Source organism: Gastrolobium bilobum, unplaced genomic scaffold, assembly GCF_033153095.1.
Source record: "Gastrolobium bilobum isolate Gb01-03AN ecotype WA unplaced genomic scaffold, APGP_CSIRO_Gbil_v1 utg11002, whole genome shotgun sequence".
NCBI classification, from domain to species: domain Eukaryota; kingdom Viridiplantae; phylum Streptophyta; class Magnoliopsida; order Fabales; family Fabaceae; genus Gastrolobium; species Gastrolobium bilobum.
In genome coordinates this window covers 306369-325938 of record NW_026899111.1, presented here as the reverse complement: position 1 = coordinate 325938, position 19570 = coordinate 306369, and the positions used below count along the sequence as shown (strand labels likewise).

Sequence of the window (19570 nt, the reverse complement as noted above, 5' to 3'; positions counted from 1 at the left end):
TCAATGACTAATCCCCTCGAGGCAGAAAGATCACGCAATCATGGGTACAGCCTCTCCCAGCAAAGCCTTTTCTATACACAAAGTCAGGGATCAAACTCCTGTCAGCATCCTCATTGAACACTTTCATGATTACTGATAAATTACCTATCCAAGTCGATAAAAAAATTGCCTAAATCCAATGAAAAATTGTTGGTAACAAAAAAACAAACTTTAAAAATAAATTAAATATATCCTTATTCCTTACTAACAAATAAATCCTTGGCAAATTACATTGAATCACCCTCTATTTAGGGGCATTTTCAAGAAAACCACCCTATACTTTTAATTAAACATTTAATCCCCTTAATTTCACTATCGAATCGTAACTATTAAACATTTTTAATAATATAATGCAAAATATCCTTACTTCTATCCCAACACCAACCTATTTCCTCTAACCATCGTTTGCCATCACCGATCATTTTTATTTTTATTTTTTACTATTAACCATCATCTCTAAATAACCATCGGTCATTGCCTCCAGATCATTATTTCATTCATTCTTTAATATTGTTTCACTTCCTTTCTCACTTTCCTATTGCCTAAACATCGATCGCATCCAAATCTTAACGAAATATCTACCACTTTTTTATTCTCTCTTTATTGAGAATAAGATTTTAACAAGATTTGATACTTTTTTTTGGTCAATCAAATAACAACAATGTTTCTCTCATTACGAGCCCCAGGCCCTGGCAACACATCATCACCATTATGCAGTTCATCAACATATTAATCAAAATCTTAGATCCCCATGCATAATCAACAGAAACTAGGAAGAGGTTCATTACAAAGACAAACCTTGGAGAAACCAAACGAAAAAGAAGGTGATGAATAAAGGAAATCTTCGAACTTCCAGCCCGGGATAGTATTTATCAAGTACTACTCAAATACAGTACTTGTGAAAACAGCTTTTTCATTTATGGAAAACGTTGATGCTTTTGAAGGTGGATGTGAATCCTCCGAATAATCAAGCACAGAATTATTATTCTTCCGATGGCGAGAAGGGTGATAGTGGAGGAGAAGGGTATTTTTGTTTTTAAAATTTCTAATTATGTTTAATTGTTGTGATCTAATAGTACAAGGGGTTAATTGTTTTGAATCTTGAAAGTATAAGGTGGTGTTTTAAAAATGACCCTAAGGTGGCTTTATGAAATTTAGCCTAAATCCTTTACACTAAACCTATTATCTCACGTTAGACAAAGTTATGTCATCTCTTCATATATAATTTAAAATTCAAATATGCAACTAGTGTTAGGCTATATATGTTGTACCGACATCGGCACGGGACACGACAAGACACTCCGACACGATAATTCTAAAAAATATTAGATTTTGACATGTTAAAATACGTTTTAATATTAAATAATATTTTAATTAACTTTATTTAATTTCATCGGTCAAGAAATCAACACTTACAAATAAACCAATTGAAGTGATAGACAAGATTTAAGTGAAAAACACAATTGGAAAAAATCACGGACAAGAATATAAAAAAATTTCACCATGTGGAAGAAACTATAACTTCTTTACAATACAAGGTGAGGACAATATTATTCTCACTTATATTAATAGAACACATCTCACTCAAAATTACACCCCACGAGATCCTATTTGCTATTAATTTAGTATTGGGATGAGTAGAAAACACTATGAGTATTTTTTTTCTGAAACTTGGGATGATATTCATAGGCATACAGTGCTGCACAATTTCCTCCATAAGTGCTATTCACTCACCGCAATTCACACAATGCACTCCATGTGCAAATTGTGCTTTGAAGAAAAAATTCAACAAAGCCACCAAATCAATAGTGTAAAGTTTGGTTTTTGGCCACCAAAAGTGGCCTTTAGATAGTAACTACTTACGTCAATCTCTTACTTAAAGAAACTTTGGTTGAGCTTGCAAAAACTTTTTTCTCTCTCCAGTTCAATGGAGAGAGAAATGAAAAATTACGGTAAATAATAGAGAAAAACATCAATCTTCCCTGTGATCACTCTGCACGTCATGGTCATCACCAAATTGTTCATCTTCATTATTGGGGTAGCATCTCGTCATTGTTGACCTGATACTGGGTAACTAAGAAGCTAGGATCATACAACAATTGTTCAGGATAAGCTGGAGAGCTGTGTAACCAGCTTGCACACCTTATCATGCTCTTGCTACGAAACTTCGGGTGGTAGGAAGCGCCTATTTTAGATCATAAACCGCAATTTGCACCCTTTCTTGTTTAGTCCTCCAACCGCTTTCATAATAGTTGAAGATGCACTGCTACCTTGTGATCCTTCATCCTCATTTACGAGTCCTACAACAAGTATGTCATATATTAGTGTATGTAAAAACTAATAATTAATGAAATACAAAAGCATATATGTATTATTGAAGATTTCAGTTATATATAGTGACAATTATTTCCTTTGCCTTTTCATTTACCCAAGTCTAGATAATTTGGTGGGGCCGGCAAGCCAATTTGGGTCACCACTGATGGCTGCCACGTGAGGAATAACATAGTTTTTATGGACACGAGATCAGGATGGGGTTGAGGCGCCTTGTGAACATGGAAGAGCAAGACATGGCCATGTTTGAGCGTGATATGAAGGAGCACATTTTCAATGCTCTGTAAGTCGGTACTCCTTTTCCCGAGATAAAAGAAAAAAAAGGATATAGAAGAAAATAACAATAAAGACAAGAATATATAGTATAAATATATTTTATTTTTTTTTCATATTTAGTAAAAGATGTACCGAGTGTGCGATGGTGCATTAGATGTACCGAAAAATATTTTTGATATGACTCTCTCAATCCAATCCGTTGGACATGCTAATGGGCTAGCTCTAACTCAAACAGAGGGAACGTTTACATTGTTTATTTGTTGAAATATATCTTTCTAAGGCTATGTAACGAATTAAGAAATAAATAAGAAGAATTTCAGAAAAATTGGATCTGTTAAGTGCTAAAACATTATTTAAAAAATTTGTTATTACTGGTATTCAGTGGTAGAGCAAGGAAGAGGACTGGAAGAAGTGGTAAATCAGTGTAGAGGAAAAAGCCTCCACTTCAACACCAATGTGGAAAAGCATGTGTATGAGGCAAATATATTTTTTGTTTTAATGAACAAAAACCAGAGGGCTTTGGAGCTGGCAAAGCTGCAAACTTGACTTATTAAGAGAGTGCACCTAGGATGATAGCTGATGTTTTTCCTAGTCAAACAAGATTGTTGTTGAGAAATCTACTGTCCAAGTGAGAACAACAAAGGCATTTGAGAAAATTCTAATCCATAATAGCAAAGGAATCAAGTATCAAATTATGCCAAATCCTGAGGGAAGGAGTTGGGAACTGCCTAAAACTACTAAGTTGGCGTTTGAGAAAATTCTAATCCACGTACAATTGCAAAGGCATCAGTTCTTTCTGACCGAACTGCCTAAAACTAAATGCCTAAAATTGTTAGGAAGAAGTTGCTTAAAAGTTTACTAAATGCCTAAACTATTGCTATATAAAGGGTGTGATCAATACTATTATATACAGATGATATGGTTAATTTAATGAGAAAGCAGCCAATGAGTTCATTTCTTGCACACGGTATAAGTTGCCAAAATATACGAATACAAAAGTGCTAAATTTGAACATAGTCAACTAAATTCATTTATCATTTTTTCACATAATCTAAGATGCAAAAACCATTTAGCGCGAATTATGAACCTATAATCCAAAATAAAAAATCCAACACATCAATTGAATTTTTGCACCAACCATTTCAGTCATTGAGGGAGGTAGCAAGCAAAAACATCAATTACTTCAACCTTAGAGCATTTACCTAGACCTCAACAAATGATAGGGGAGAAATGGGCCCTTTTTAAGTCACTACAAATTATGCTCGAGTCCTTCTTCTTCAGCGCAATTCAACCCTGAACCAACATAGACAATATTTGCCACATAAAGGTCGGTAGAATCTGGTTGGTGTGTATTATTTTTATAAGGATATGGATATGTTTACAAATTTTTGCAAATCACACTGTGTACTCCCGGAAGTACATAGTGTAACCTAGTGTATTTCGTAGTGTAGTTTGTAAACAAAAAATTTGTAAATATAAATATTTTCTATTTTTATTTTAAATCTTTTATCTATTTTGCATCGAGTCAGGGAGGGAATAGAGACATCGTCACTTTTATCCAAAAAAAAAAAAGAGACATCGTCACAGCAAATATGTGACTTTAAAAGTTTTTTAGCTTAACTTTCAAACTTTTTAGTTTTCATTACTCAGCTGAACAAACTTTAGATTTTGACTTTTTATTACCTAAATAGACATACCTCTATAAAACTTTTATTTATTTATTTTTTGTTTGGTGACAAAATTTAATCGGTTTGTCCGGTTTGCTCTCACTGAGTGTTATTCCTTCCAGACCCATACTTTGTTTGCTCTAGAATCTATGACCCAATTTGATTCCAAGCCTATGTTGCTCTTTATTAAGCCAATCTTATTGCCAAAGTTTCATTTGCTCTAGAATGTGTTTTTGTATGTTAAATTGCATGGTAGCTTGAAACATCTCTTTACATTATTCATGATAAGGACATTATCATATGAAATATCAACTATAGTACGTAGATGGTTTTGTGAGTTGAATTATTGTTTGAATTTTGAAAAGAGATCCATAATTGCTCAGAATTTAATTAAGATAGTACAGATACATGTAAATTATTACGAAACTTATAATACTTGAAGATGGTGAACTATACAATTAACGTGGTAAATTATTGCTAGGATATTTTATAAAATATATATTAGTTAGATAATTTTAATTTTTGAAATCTTGGATGAAAATAATAATAAAAAATTTTAGAAAATAAATCCACATTACACAGAATACAAGATAGTATAGCTATACGTATACCCTTAAGAAAGACAACACTTAAGGATGACAAGTCATATAATCAATGTTGTAAATCGTTGCATAGATTGAAAAATATACATACACTTGAAAATATTTGATCATGTATTTGATCATATTTTTCGACTTTTCAAATCCAATTCATGCGTGGTTGACAGCTGACTATTATATAATAAAAAGAGCAACAACAAAAAATAATTGAGTAAACACCTTTTTTAGTCCCTGGCAACATCTACGAAGTCCTTTAAATATCCGGATATTGATATCCGGATATTGATATCTGAATATGAGTTTCTGGATATCTGGATATGGGGTGTGAAAATATCCGGATATTGATATCTGGATATGTCCCCTAAGAATATCTGGATATTCTGGGTTTTTGATGAACAGTGGCTGCACTGTTCATACAGTATGATATTTATGGGTTTGTGGACCCATGATGGGTTATGTTGAACCTCTGTAATAATTAACTAAGTCAGAATCTAATTGATTAAAGGCTTGTGACTTTGTGAGAAGCCTAAAGACGTAAAACGTAAAGGAAAGGCGTTGTCTTTTATAGTATGCTTGTAAAGTATGATTATTGATGTTATAATTGGTCTAAACAGATTGTGATCTTGCTGTTGTGGACCTTGAGATTGTGTGGACTCTTGGCTTGGATAGCTAGCTTGCAAGGTAAGCTTTCGTGTCCTCGGTTTAGCCATTGTTGGTTCCACCATGTCCCATGGGGGGATGGTTTATATGCATGATGTTAATTTCATGTATTGTTTTGATAAATGCGATTGAGCTGTTATATACGAGTGCCTTTATGATATGCATGTGGTGTTCCACCTATACGGTAAGCCTGAGTATGTGGAGACATACAAGATGGTGAAGCTGTGGGTGAGGTGCAAGTGGTGTTCCTTGTACTTATTATGGGGTTGTAGACGTACGTCCTGCATTTCTCTGGCCAGTAGAATAGTTTTGACACACATGGCATGAATATCTGTTGCACTGCATAGTTTTGGAACTTATACTGTTAAATGCTTTTGAACTTATATTGCACATGTAAGTGAGCTCGGGGTGGAAGATCCTTGAGGACCCTTTGTCTTACTGAGATTTCTTATTTAGAGATCTCACCCCACGTTTGGGGGCGCTTATTTCAGGTTCAGGTAACCAGGGGGTCGATACCTATAGTGGCAGGAGGCCAGAGCTTAGTTGATACCTATTTATGCTGCTTATGCTAATTTGTTGTTATGCTTGAATGCTGGATCCTGTTTACTGCTTTGTGCTTTTAGCTTCAGTTATGGATTACATTCTTGAGACTCTGTTGTTATGTTGTCTATTTGATGAGCATGGGGTTTGTCCATGCCACGTTGACTTGTCTATGTTTTAGTTTGGATTAGAGTTGTAATAATGTATCAGGATTATGTCTAAACTATGTGTTGTAGATCCGTGACTTTAGATACTCACTATTATTTTATGAGGTATTTCAGTTAGTTATCCTTTGCAATTACATATAGGCGATATTTTTATGAAATTGATTAAATAATCAACTTGGCTAAGATTAATGACGTCATAATTGAACAGAAAAAGATATTCCGCATTTTTAATTAAGAGTGGCTTAATACGATGACATGTTAACAAACCGGGTATACACGGGGTGTTACAGTATCCCTAGCCGAAAGCCAAGGACTAATTCCCTCAAGAAGGAGAGATCACGCGATCGTAGGTACATCCTCTCCCAACAAAGCATTTTCTATACACACGGCTTGAGATCGATCCCTTGTCAGCATACTTAAAGGACTCAGCTATCTACCAATTGTGTCGGGCTTAATTTGTTGATACAGCTATTCTTTATAACTATGTATTACCGGTAGTACATAGATATAACATTAAAGTTACTTTTTTCTCTCTTTCCACGTCAGCAGACATGTTCAGAAAAGTGACTGAGAAGAGAGAAAAAAAAATAACTTTAATATTAAAACTATGTATTACGTGTAGTACATAGTTATAAAAAGTAGTTGTAAATAACTTTATCTTAAGTGGCTGTAGAAATATTTACCATATATATATATATATATATATATATATATATATATATATATATATATATATATATATATATATATTGTACTGAGAATATGTTTAACGAAAATTCTTTTCTTATGTTGCTGGAAAAAAATTATCTTATGCAAAAAAAGTAATCATGTATTACGGGTAATATATAGTTATAATATTAAATGTGCTTTATTTTTCTCTCTCCTCATACAATGGCGTTATACGTGGCGGAGATAGAAAAACAAATTTTAACATTATAACTATATACTATCCGTAGTACATAACTTTATTTTATTTTTTTGCGTGAGATCCTTTTTTCAAGCAATATGAGAAAAATGGAACCCTATGTTTTGTTTTGTTTTTTGGTGATGCCTATGTTTAATTAGACTATGATATATTTTGTTGATTCATAAAGTAAAAAAAATCTTTTGTGTAAGAAAAAAGAGGAAAAATTATTGCATTTCAAACCTCCTCGGTGAACACTTTCATGATTACCGATAAATTACCTATCCAAATTGATAAAAAGTTTTGCCTAAATCCAATGAAAAAATTTTGGTAACAAAAAATCAAACTTTGAAAATAAATTAAATATATCCTTACTAACAAATAAATCCTTGGGCAAATTACATTGAATCACCCTCTACTTAGGGTCATTTTCAAAAAAACAACCTTTTAATCAAACATTTAATCCCCTTAATTTCACTATCAAATCGTAACTATTAAACATATTTAATAATATAATACAAAAATATCCTTACTTCTATCCCAACACCAACCTATTTTCTCTAACCATCGTTTGCCATCACCGATCATTGTTTTTTTTTTTTTTTTTACTATTAACCATCGTCTCTAAATAACCATTAGCCATCGCCTCCAGATCATTATTTCATTCATTCCTTATTGTTTCACTTCCTTTCTCACTTTCCTATTGCCTAAACATCGTATCCAAATCTTAACCAAATATCTACTACTTTTCTATTCTCTATTGAGAATGAGATTTTGACAAGATTTGATACTTTTTTTTGGTTAGTCAAATAACAACAATGTTTCTCTCATTACGAGCCCCAAGCACTGGCAACACATCATCACCATTATGCAGTTCATCAACATATTAATCAAAATCTTAGATCCCCATACATAATCAACAGAAACTAGGAAGAGGTTCATTACAAAGACAAATCTTGGAGAAACCAAACGAAAAAGAAGGTGATGAATCGAGGAAATCTTCGAACTTCCAGCCCAGGATAGTATTTATATATCAAGTACTCAAATACACTATTTGTGAAACCAGCTTTTTCATCTATGGATAACGCTGATGCTTTTGAAGGTGGATGTGAATCCTCCAAATAATGAAGCACATAATTATTGTGCTTGACGACAAGTGTCTCGCTCCGACGTATCTCTCTCGGTACAATAAGAAACTCAAAGCTATGTCGTTCTGTAAAAAATATGTGTGTTGATTGATTTTTAAAATTACTTTTAAAAAAAATCATTTGAAAGTTTTGAATTTGATGGTTTCGGACTTACCAAGCAGCAGCTAAAATAATTCGAAACAATAATAGTAGAATTAACAAGCTGTCTCAAATCAATTAATCCTTTCAAAATAAATTTCAAGTTATTATTTTTATTATTTGTAAATTTTAAGATAAATTTAAATAAATTTTGAATCAATAAGCCGTCACGGCTAAAATGAGTCAAAATAAAATATATAAGGTTAACAAGCCTTCACGGCTCAGCTAATCCTTTTAAAGTCGGTAGCAAACCAATTTTTATTCATTAAATAAGAACTATAATTGTTTGTTTATTTATTTATTTATTATTACTAAAACGGTTTAAAATCATCATACTCTCATGCAGTAAAAATGATTCTAAACGAAATGCACAAGATTAGAAATCCGTCACGGCTGAACTAACCTCTTCCTTGGCTATAACCATAATATTTGAATCCAAATTATTACATGTTTAATATAAGATAAAGTAAGACAACTTAGCATTAACATAAAAAGATTATTAATAATTACCAAAACATATTACTTACAATGTTCGAAATTGGTCTTAATGCATAGACATGACAATACATGATTTAATGTGTGATAGTAGAATTCATATGGAAATTGCTTCTGGCCATAATATTCATTACGTCGTGGAACAATATTAATAAATAAAAAATAAAAGCCAAAGGAACTAATATTCATAGATTATTAAAATGAGAAAACTAAGGGACGACTCGGTCTTTCTCTCTCTCTTTTTTTGTATCTTCTTCATATATTTTTTCTTATTATCTTAGAAGCTAAAAAATGTAGAGACAAGATTTACATGTGTACCCAAATGACAATACTTATTGTTGGGAACTCGGTTCCCTCAAGCTTGGCTAAGCAGCCTTTGTGCGGAAGTCAATCAACAAGATCCTGATCTCGGATCTCGGCAATACCTCGGCCTGAACTTCACCAGGTCAGGCAGCGCAGCGAAAAAATCAAAACGAAAACAGGAGAGAGAGAAGAAGAACACAACCAGATTTAACGTGGGAAAACCTTCTCCAATGAAGAAGTAAAAACCCACGGGACCTAGTCCAGATCAGAAATTCACTATGAAAATAATGGTTACAACGAATCAAATACACCAATGTGGTGGTTAACTCAACCTCTCCAACAATGGTGATAATCAAACTACCCTAGAGATGTTTCACTCAAACTCTCTCTAGAGATCTCTCAGATGCAAAGCATAAAGCTTTACTCAAACAATCAAATAATTTTTCTCTCAAATTTGTTCTCTCAAATCTGACCTAGCCTCCACCCACAACTAATGAGTATATATAGAGGAGGTGGAAATTAGGGTTAGGGTTTTTAGGAAACCCCTCAAATGGGCTTGGGCTTAGCATTGAAGGAGGAAGCCCAACAAATCTCCCCCTCCGACTTCAATGCGTCGACTTCAGCATCAACCTGGCTCCTTCACAGCAGTCTTCAAATTTCCTTGCTGGAATCGGCTTTGTCATCATGTCGGACCAATTTTGGTCAGTGTGCACTTTAACGAGTTCGAGCTCTCCACCTTCCACCACATCGCGGATCCAGTGATACCTCACATCAATATGCTTAGTGCGGGAGTGATAGGTCGAATTCTTCGCAAGATGGATTGCGCTTTGATTGTCACAACCCAGCTCGTACTTGTCTTGATCATGGCCGAGTTCCATGAGGAACTTCTTCATCCACAGCATCTCTTTGCTTGCCTCAGTAGCGGCAATGTACTTAGCCTCAGTTGTCGATAGTGCAACACATTTCTGAAGTCTTGATTGCCAAGAGACAGCTCCTCCGGCAAATCTCATCAAATATCCTGTAGTCGGCGTCTCCCCCTAAATCAGAATCTGAGTAGCCTTGCAACTCGGCTTTGCCTTCTCCAAATCGGAGACAAAAATCGGTCGTACCTCGGAGGTACTTGAAGATCCACTTCATTGCTTCCCAGTGCTCTTTGCTGGGGTTTGACAAATATCGGCTTACCATTCCAACAGCATACGCCAAGTCGGGTCTAGTGCAAACCATTGCATACATCAAGCTTCCGACGGCGGATTGGTAAGGGACCTTCATCATCTCATCTTTATCTTCATCAGATTTCAGACATTGCTTCTGGTTCAGCTTTATGTGTCCGGCAAGGGGGGTGCTCACTGTTTTGGCTTTGTCCATGCTGAATCTCTTCAAAATCTTCTCAATATATTTCTCTTGACTCAGCCACAGTAGTTTCTTCTGTCTATCTCGGATGATCTTGATTCCGAGAATCTGCTTTGCAGGGCCGAGGTCCTTCATTGTGAAGGACGAACTCAACGCCTTTTTCAGGGCGGCTATCCTCGATTTATCTTTCCCTACAATAAGCATGTCGTCAACATATAACAACAAAATCAAAAAATCTTCGGCCTCATACCTCTTCACAAATATGCAGTGGTCGGCTTCAGTCTTCTCAAACTCATGATCAGTCATGAATGATTCAAATTTCTTGTACCACTGCTGAGGTGCTTGCTTCAAGCCATAGAGACTCTTCTTCAACCGACATACCAAGTCTTCTTGGTCTGGAGCTTGGAACCCTTCTGGTTGCTCCATATATATCTCTTCTTCTAAGTCACCATGAAGAAATGCCGTCTTCACGTCCATTTATTCTACCTCGAGGTCCATCGAAGCCGCCATGGCTAACATGGTTCGGACCGAGGTCATTTCACCACAGGAGAAAAAATCTCCTCAAAATCAACTCCTTTCTTCTGATTGCAGCCTTTCACTACATTCCGGGCTTTATATCTCTGCTTCTGCCCGTTTTCTTCATTCTTAATCTTGTAGACCCATTTATTTTTCAAAGCTCGTCTTCCTTTTGGCAACTCAGTCAGCTCATAAGTCTGATTCTCGTGCAGAGACTTCATCTCGTCTTGCATTGCCTTTTCCCATTCTTCTTTCTCTGAGCTCGTAACAGCCTCATCATAACTCTGAGGCTCACCGTCTTCAGCAACAACGGTGTATTCATCAGATGGGTATCTTGTAAAGGGTCTTCTTTCTCAAGTTGGATACCTCGGCTGTTCTTCAGCTTGAGAACTCGGTTCATCATTCTCATCCCGGATCTCATCATCAACTCGGACATCAGTGTCTTGGTCATCCTCAGCTGGTTGCTGGTCATCAATCTCTTCATTCTCTTGATTTTCTCCCCCTGCTTCAGCTCGGACAGGAGGGATGGGTTCTTCATGTCTGACAGTAACCCGGACTTTGGGCTTCGAGATGTCATGAATGTTCTCATGCTCATGAAAGATCACATCTCGGCTTCTCACGATCTTCTTATTGATTGGATCCCAAAGTCGGAACCCGAACTCGGATTTTGGTGAACCGAGATAGATGCATTCTTTTGTCTTCGCATCAAGTTTTGCCCTTTCATCTTTAGGGATATGCATGAAAGCTCGGCATCCAAAAACCTTCAATTGATTGTAGGCCGCTTTCCAACCTGTCCAGACTTCTTCTGGAATTTCTCCTTCAAGTGGCCGTGATGGTGAGAGGTTGATCAAGTCAAAAGCTGTTTTGACGGCTTCTCCCCAGAATGATTTCGGCAATCCGGTATTGGATAACATGCTTCGGACCTTCTTTTCAATAGTTCGGTTCATCCTTTCAGCCAGTCCATTCAACTGTGGAGTCTTGGGGGGCGTCTTCTCAAGTCGAATCCCGGCCGCTCTGCAGTATGCATCAAATGGGCCGCAATACTCACCACCATTATCAGATCGAACCATCTTCAATTTCTTTCCAGTCTCCCTTTCAACCATAGCGTGGAATTCTTTAAAGGATTGGAGTACCTGGTCTTTAGACTTCAACAAATATACCCACACTTTGCGGGAATGGTCATCAATAAATGAAACAAAGTACTGAGCTCCTCCAAGGGATCTTTCCGACATGGAGCAGACATCAGTATGGACGAGGTCAAGAATATACCTGCGTCGTCTTGGTTGATCCGGTCTCACAAAAGAAACCTGGTGCTGCTTTCCAGCTAGGCAGTGCGTGCAACTCTCCAACGCTTGGCCTTTCAACCCGGTCAGTAATCCTTTCTTGTTCAGGCTCTGGAGCCCTTTCTCGCTCATGTGGCCGAGCCGCTTGTGCCATAGCTCCAAGCTAGGTTCATCTCGGACAGAGTTGGCTTCTCCGCCATTGATCTTTCCTTGCATCACGTACAAGGATCCTTCCTTCTTACCTCGGGCCACGACCAAATTTCCCTTGGCCAGCTTCCATCTAACACTACCGAAGTAATTCACTAACCCGGCATCATCAAGTTTGCCTACCGAGATTAGGTTCAAACGCATGTCAGGAACATGTCTCACATCCTTCAACATAAGTCGGCACCTGACATCTGTGGTCAGAGTTACATCACCGACACCAACAATCTTGCTGGTCACTTGATTTCCCATCTTCACGACTTCAAAATCACCACCTCGATAAGAGGAGAAAAAACCTTTGTGTGGAGTAACGTGGAAGGAGGCACCAGAGTCAACAATCCAGGTGCAGTCATCATATGCAACATTCAAATAATTATCCTCACCTAGGAGGAATATATCGGCATCAGGGTTTGCAGCCACCGCAGTGGTGCTCTTGTCTTCCCTCTTCTTGGGAATAATCTGATCCGGCTTCACAGAGCCGTTTTTCTCATCATTCTGCAGGGTCCAGCAGTCTGGCTTCTTGTGGCCTGTCTTTCCACAGTAAAAGCACTTCAACTCATATTTCGGCTTTGACCGACCTCTGGACTTATCTCGTCTGTCACGACCTCTACCGCGGCTCTTACTTCTACCACGGGAGTCAGATTTCCCTTTGTTCTCAGCAATATTGGCCTCAGACGTACTCGAAGTACCTCGTTCTCTTCTCCTGGATTCTTCGCCCAGGAGGCTGTCTGTCACAACATCCATCTTCAATTTTCCATCTAGAGTCGAGTTATTCAGGGTCACCACCAGAGTATCCCAGCTTTCTGGCAGCGAGCTCAACAGCAGCAATGCCTGCAATTCTTCATCAATTTTCATATCAGCCTTTGACAGCTGATTCACAATACCTTTGTAGGTGTTCAGGTGTTCAATCATGCTCATGTCGTCCTTGTATTCAAGCTTAACAAGTCGGCGAACCATATGTGCTTTGTTCCTGGGAGTCTTCTTCTGAATCATGGACTCTAGCTTCGTCCACAACTCATACGCGTTCGTGAATTCGGACACGTGCTCAAAGAGACTTTTATCAATATATTTCCTGATCGTGGCTACCGCCTTCCGACTCAGGATCTCCCACTCCTTATCAGTTTTTCCTGCAGGTTTCTCATCAAGGATAATAGGCTCATGTAGATCTTTGCAGTAGAGATGATCTTCCATCATCGGTCTCCAATAGGTGAAGTTGTCTGCAGTCAACTTGAACATATCTCCATCATGAGTTATGCCACTGGTCTCCATCTCGTCTCCCTCAGAACCCGTCGAACTCGGGCTTTGATACCACTATTGGAAACTCGGTTCCCTCAAGCTTGGCTAAGCAGCCTTTGTGCGGAAGTCAATCAACAAGATCCTGATCTCGGATCTCGGCAATACCTCGGCCTGAACTTCACCAGGTCAGGCAGCGCAGCGGAAAAATCAAAACGAAAACAAGAGAGAGAGAAGAAGAACACAACCAGATTTAACGTGGGAAAACCTTCTCCAATGAAGAAGTAAAAACCCACGGGACCTAGTCCAGATCAGAAATCCACTAAGAAAATAATGGTTACAACGAATCAAATACACCAATGTGGTGGTTAACTCAACCTCTCCAACAATAGTGATAATCAAACTACCCTAGAGATGTTTCACTCAAACTCTCTCTAGAGATCTCTCAGATGCAAAGCATAAACATTAATGTTGATCTATTGTGATTGTCGCATAACTACTGTATAACTTTGATTATATTTATGCACCCAAAGAGTAAAAAAGAAAAAGAAAAATTGTTGTTGCAGATGTTTTTGTTAGTCTTAAAGATGAAATGGGCAACTTCAAGAAATGCATATCTAGATCTGATGATGTTGAGGGAATGCTATCACTGTATGAAGCCTCATTTCGTTCAGTGGAAGACGAATTTATACTCGACGAAGCAAGAGATTTCACATCGAAATTTCTCAAAGAATTTGTGGACAAAAATAGAGGAAATGACACATCAATCCTAATCAATCATGCTTTGGAGCTTCCATTGCATTGGAGGGTGCCAAGATGGGAGGCTCTATGGTTCATTAACTTCCTAACTGAGAGAAGGCAAAATGCGAGTAGTCATGCTTTGCTTCAGTTTGCTACATTGGATTTCAACATGGTTCAAAGCATTCACCAAGAAGAACTCAAGTATACATCAAGGTAGTGACATTCATACAATGATACAACATCAATTAAGATACCATTATATTGAGTAACATATAGTTTCAATTCAAAGCTGAGTTAATTATTCGCCTTTCCATTTTTTAAGATATATCACAGAAAAATTAAGGAATAATATTTGCTATGCTAATACTTAAATTTTCTTTCATTTTAAGATGGTGGAAAAGAACCGGCCTCGTTGAAGAGTTAAGTTTTATTAGGGACCGGTTGGTGGTTAATTTATTTTGGACGGTAGGATTGAATTTTTTGCCAGATCTTGGAAATTTCAGAAAAGTCATAACAAAGGTCATTTCCCTTATAACCACTATTGATGATATTTATGATGTATATGGTACCTTGGATGAATTAGAGCTCTTCACAGAAGCAATAAAAAAAGAGGTTAACATTATTACTTATCCATCTTATTCGATCTCTTTAAAATTTCCTTACCTCTAACGAATGGTTATTATCATTTTTGTTTGTGATTCTAGATGGGATCTAAATGCTATGGATGGTCTCCCACACTACATGAAAATATGCTTCCTTGCACTCTATAACTTTGTCAATGAAACAGCTTATGTCATCCTCAAAGAGAATGGTTACAACGTCATTCCATACCTAAAGAAAGCAGTATGTAGTTGTTTATTTTATTTTTTGATAAAATATTCTTTTTGACCTGGAAATAAGTTTTTAATCAATTTAGTCATTTAGAGATAATTTTATGAATACAATTCTTAAAATGTAAATTTTTTTAATTTTTTTTCATCACACCATTTTTTAATTTTAAAAGTTGATTCATAATGTGAAAAGGCCAAAATAATCTTTATTGATTAAAATTCATCTGAAACAGATGTACAGATATTATAAAATAGAATATTATAATCATACACAAGCCTCGAGTGATGTATCAGATTTGTAAAATGATATATTTTCAGCCTAATTAACTGTGTTGTTTATGTATAACATCCCATCTTTTAACATGAAAAAGCATTTCAAATTAATACCTTTAAAAATTGATGGATAGGTGAAAAAAATGAAGATTTTAAGTTTTAAAGACTAAATTGATATATAATATATTTTTCAAGAAAAAAGAGGTTTTACTCGTGCTTTTTACTTATATTATCTTTTTTGTTTTAAATTTTTATTTATATATCATATTGGAGTAGGATCTGTCTACAAATTATTTTTACAAATTACACTAAATCTGACTAATCATACACTCTTAATTGAAGTATGACTGGTCAGACATGGTGTAATTTATAAGAGTTTGTAAACAAAAAATTTGTAAATATAATTTTCTCCTCGTTATATTAATTAATTAAGATATATAATTCTCTTACTCGTGTTATCATAACATTTTAGTGGGCTGATTTATGTAAAGCACAATTGGTTGAGGCTAGATGGTACTATAGTGGATATACTCCAAGACTGCAAGAATACATGGAGAATGCGTGGATATCCATAAGTGCACCTCTTGTACTAATTCATGCTTACTTTTTGATTCCAAAACCATTGCAAGAGGAGGATTTTGTTTGCTTATTAGAAGAATACCCCAACATAATTCGCTTTTCAGCAATTATTTCACGCCTTGCGAATGACAATATTGCATCATGCCAGGTACCATGGCAATTTTATTCCTATTCTTTACCAAAAAAAAATATATATTAAATTCAAAATATATACTATATATATACATATTTTCTTTACTTGGTCATATAGTTTTCCACTTTTTTTTTTAGCGAGAGATGGAGACAGGTGATGTTTCTAAATCAGTTCAATGTTACATGAATGAAACTGGAGCTTCTGAAGCAGATTCTTGTGAGTACTTACAGTCCATGATATGTACAACATGGAAGAAGATGAATGAAGAAGCACTTAATTCTTCTTTTTCTAGGAGTTTCATAGATATTGTTGTAAATGTTGCAAGAATGGCAGTGTGCATGTACCAGTATGGAGATGGTTATACAGTACATGATCATGACACCAAGACTCGTATACAATCATTGATTATGCAACCCATTCCAGTTACATCTAAAGAGGAATATGCTGCTGAAATGAATAACTAAACTAGAGTTGTGTTGCTTATGCTGTGAAAAAAAAAAAATTTGTTATGTTTATCTGAATATGTAATAGTAGGAACATAAAGATGTGTTGTGAAACGGGTGAAGCTGGGCCTAGCTAGGAGGAGAAGAATGCCCAACTACTTAAATCATTATATTTTGGGCTAGAAGGGTGTTAGCAGCCATATACTATTTTAGTTTTCTGCCCTTTCTATTTCCCTGTTTTGTGCCATGTTTAATTTTGAACTTCTTGTTTAAATAGCAATTGGCATCTTAATGAGGTATTGAGAGAATTATTCCAATTCTCTCTTTCTTTTTCTGATTTATCTTTATCTCCCCCTATGTCTCCCTCTCCCTCCCTTCCTTCACTCATCCCCTTGTGTTGCAAAATGGGCCTCAGCCTTTCAATTGGGCCAGTAACATAAAGCAACAAAACTGAAAGAGCCCAATAGCAAAAATAAAGAGATTAACTATGTTTATGAAATACGTATAACAAAACTCCACCTATTTCTAAACATACAACCGAATAAGAGCAGTCAAGATTTGGTGTAGGCATTTAACCCATAGGCCCATATGCAATGCATGATCATGGTGTTTCAATTTTTAGCAAACCTAGAGCATCTCTAAATTTGCCAACAGGTACAGATTTTGTAAAAATATCAGCAGGGTTAATAATGCCAGAAATTTTTTCAACAATTACTTGTTCACTAGCTATTATTTCCCTAATAAAATGTAGCCTAACATCTATATGTTTTGTTCTTTCATGAAATGCAGAATTTTTTGAAAGATGGATAGCACTTTGTGAGTCACAATTATTTCCAGGTATTATTTCTCTTTAAAGAGTCCATTTCCTCATCCATGGCTTTTACCCAACTACCCTTGGATTCCAGCCTCATAGCCTCTTTAAATGTAGCAGGTTCATCTAATTCAAGCACATCCCCAACTTGTAAGGCATATGCAACCATTTCAGCATGTGCAGACCTACTTGGAGGTCTAATATTTCTCCTAACTCTGACTCGTGACAGCAAGTAGTCATCAAGACCACCATTTCCCTCTTCAACCTGCCCACCTTCATCCAGGGGACCAGTTTCAAGCTCTGGTTGACCAGGAACAGCTGGCTGTTCCATTAATTCTTCACCATCAACATGCTGCCCAGGTATGGCAGATTGCTCCACCTCAAACTGCAAAGTTCCAGGTGGTTGGGAAGAACTGGAATCACTCATAATGTCCTTGTAGAAAATATTTTCTTTGAAAATGACATCTCTACTGACCACACACTTTCTTTCAGCTACAAGCCAAAGCTTGTAGCCTTTTACACCAAGGGGATAACCTATAAAGACAGACTTTAAGGCTCTAGGACTCAATTTATCTTGCCTAATATGCATATAGAGAAGACACCCGAAAGGTTTTAGGTGACTTAGATTGGGTGGCTTATTTGACCAAAGTTCCATTGGGGTCTTAAAGTCTATGGTAGAGGAAGGACACCTATTTATAACATAGGTGGCTGTAGCAACAACCTCTGCCCAAAATACCTTGCCAAGACCAGATTCAGTTAGCATGCACCTCACCTTATTTAAAATTGTCCTATTCATCCTCTCAGCCACCCCATTTTGTTGGGGTGTTTCAGCACAGGTCCTATGCCTTTGGATCCCATGCTCCTTGCAAAAATCAGCAAACTGATTGTTGCAAAACTCTAAGCCATTGTCATTCCTAAGGACTTTAACCCTTTTTCCAGTTTTATTTTCAACCAGGATTTTCCAATCCTTAAAACTAACAAAAGCTTGATCCTTATGTTTTAGAAAATAAGTCCAGACCCTTCTGGAATATGTGTCAACTATTGAAATAAAATAGTGACATCCAGATAAAGAATTGGGGATATTTGGAGACCCCCACAGGTCTGAATGGACATATTCCAACACTGCCTTAGAGGTATTGCTAGCAGTAGAAAATGGGAGCTTGTGAGTTTTTCCCAAAATGCAGTTTTCATAAAATTCTACATAAGTTGCCCCTTTTGAGCTAATAATACCTTGCTTGTACAGCTCAGACAACCCCTGATTGCTGATGTGTCCAAGTCTCCTATGCCAGAGAATGGATTCATCAGCTTTAGCAGCTGCCACACAAGCTTCTTGTGTGACAGCTTGGCCTTCTAATATATAGAGGCTATTTACAAGTTTTCCTCTCATGAGGGCTTGTGATCCCTTGACAATGTCAAGTAACCCTTACTTACTTCTAAACTCAAGGCCACTAGAGTCAAGCATCCCTAAGGAGATCAGGTTTCTCCTTAATGTGGGAACAAATCTGACTTCCTTTAGAATTTTACAGCTCCCATCACCAATCTTAAACATAACTGACCCTACACCTTTTATCTCACACACTTGGTCATTCCCCATTAAGACTTTGCCACCCCTTTGGACCTCCAGCCCACTAAGCCACTCTTTTCTGGGTGTCATATGGTATGTACACCTAGAATCCATCACCCATTCAGCTTCAAAAGTTTTATCAGACAGAACTAATGCTTCAACACTGTCAAACTCAGTGAATACATTTGCATACTCAGTTTTACCTTGCTGTTTGGGGACACTCCTTGGGTTTTCAGGGCAATTCCTTTTCAGGTGGCCCTCTTTATGACAGTGCCAACACACAAGCTTGGCTTGGGGTTGACCTTTACTCTTATCTTGGTTTCCCTGGACACTTTGATTATCT

At 36.7% G+C, this 19570-nt stretch overlaps 1 protein-coding gene across 1 annotated transcript; it reads left to right on the top strand.

The window, feature by feature from the left end:
• The first annotated feature begins 2567 nt into the window (after nucleotides 1–2567).
• LOC133287317 (myrcene synthase, chloroplastic-like) lies at nucleotides 2568–16873 on the top strand. Its single transcript, XM_061484889.1, has 7 exons — nucleotides 2568–2653; nucleotides 3029–3060; nucleotides 14420–14807; nucleotides 14984–15200; nucleotides 15297–15437; nucleotides 16170–16424; nucleotides 16547–16873. Exons 1-7 carry the CDS (start codon nucleotides 2568–2570, stop codon nucleotides 16871–16873), a joined length of 1446 nt encoding a protein of 481 aa, XP_061340873.1.
• The last annotated feature ends 2697 nt before the right edge of the window (nucleotides 16874–19570 follow it).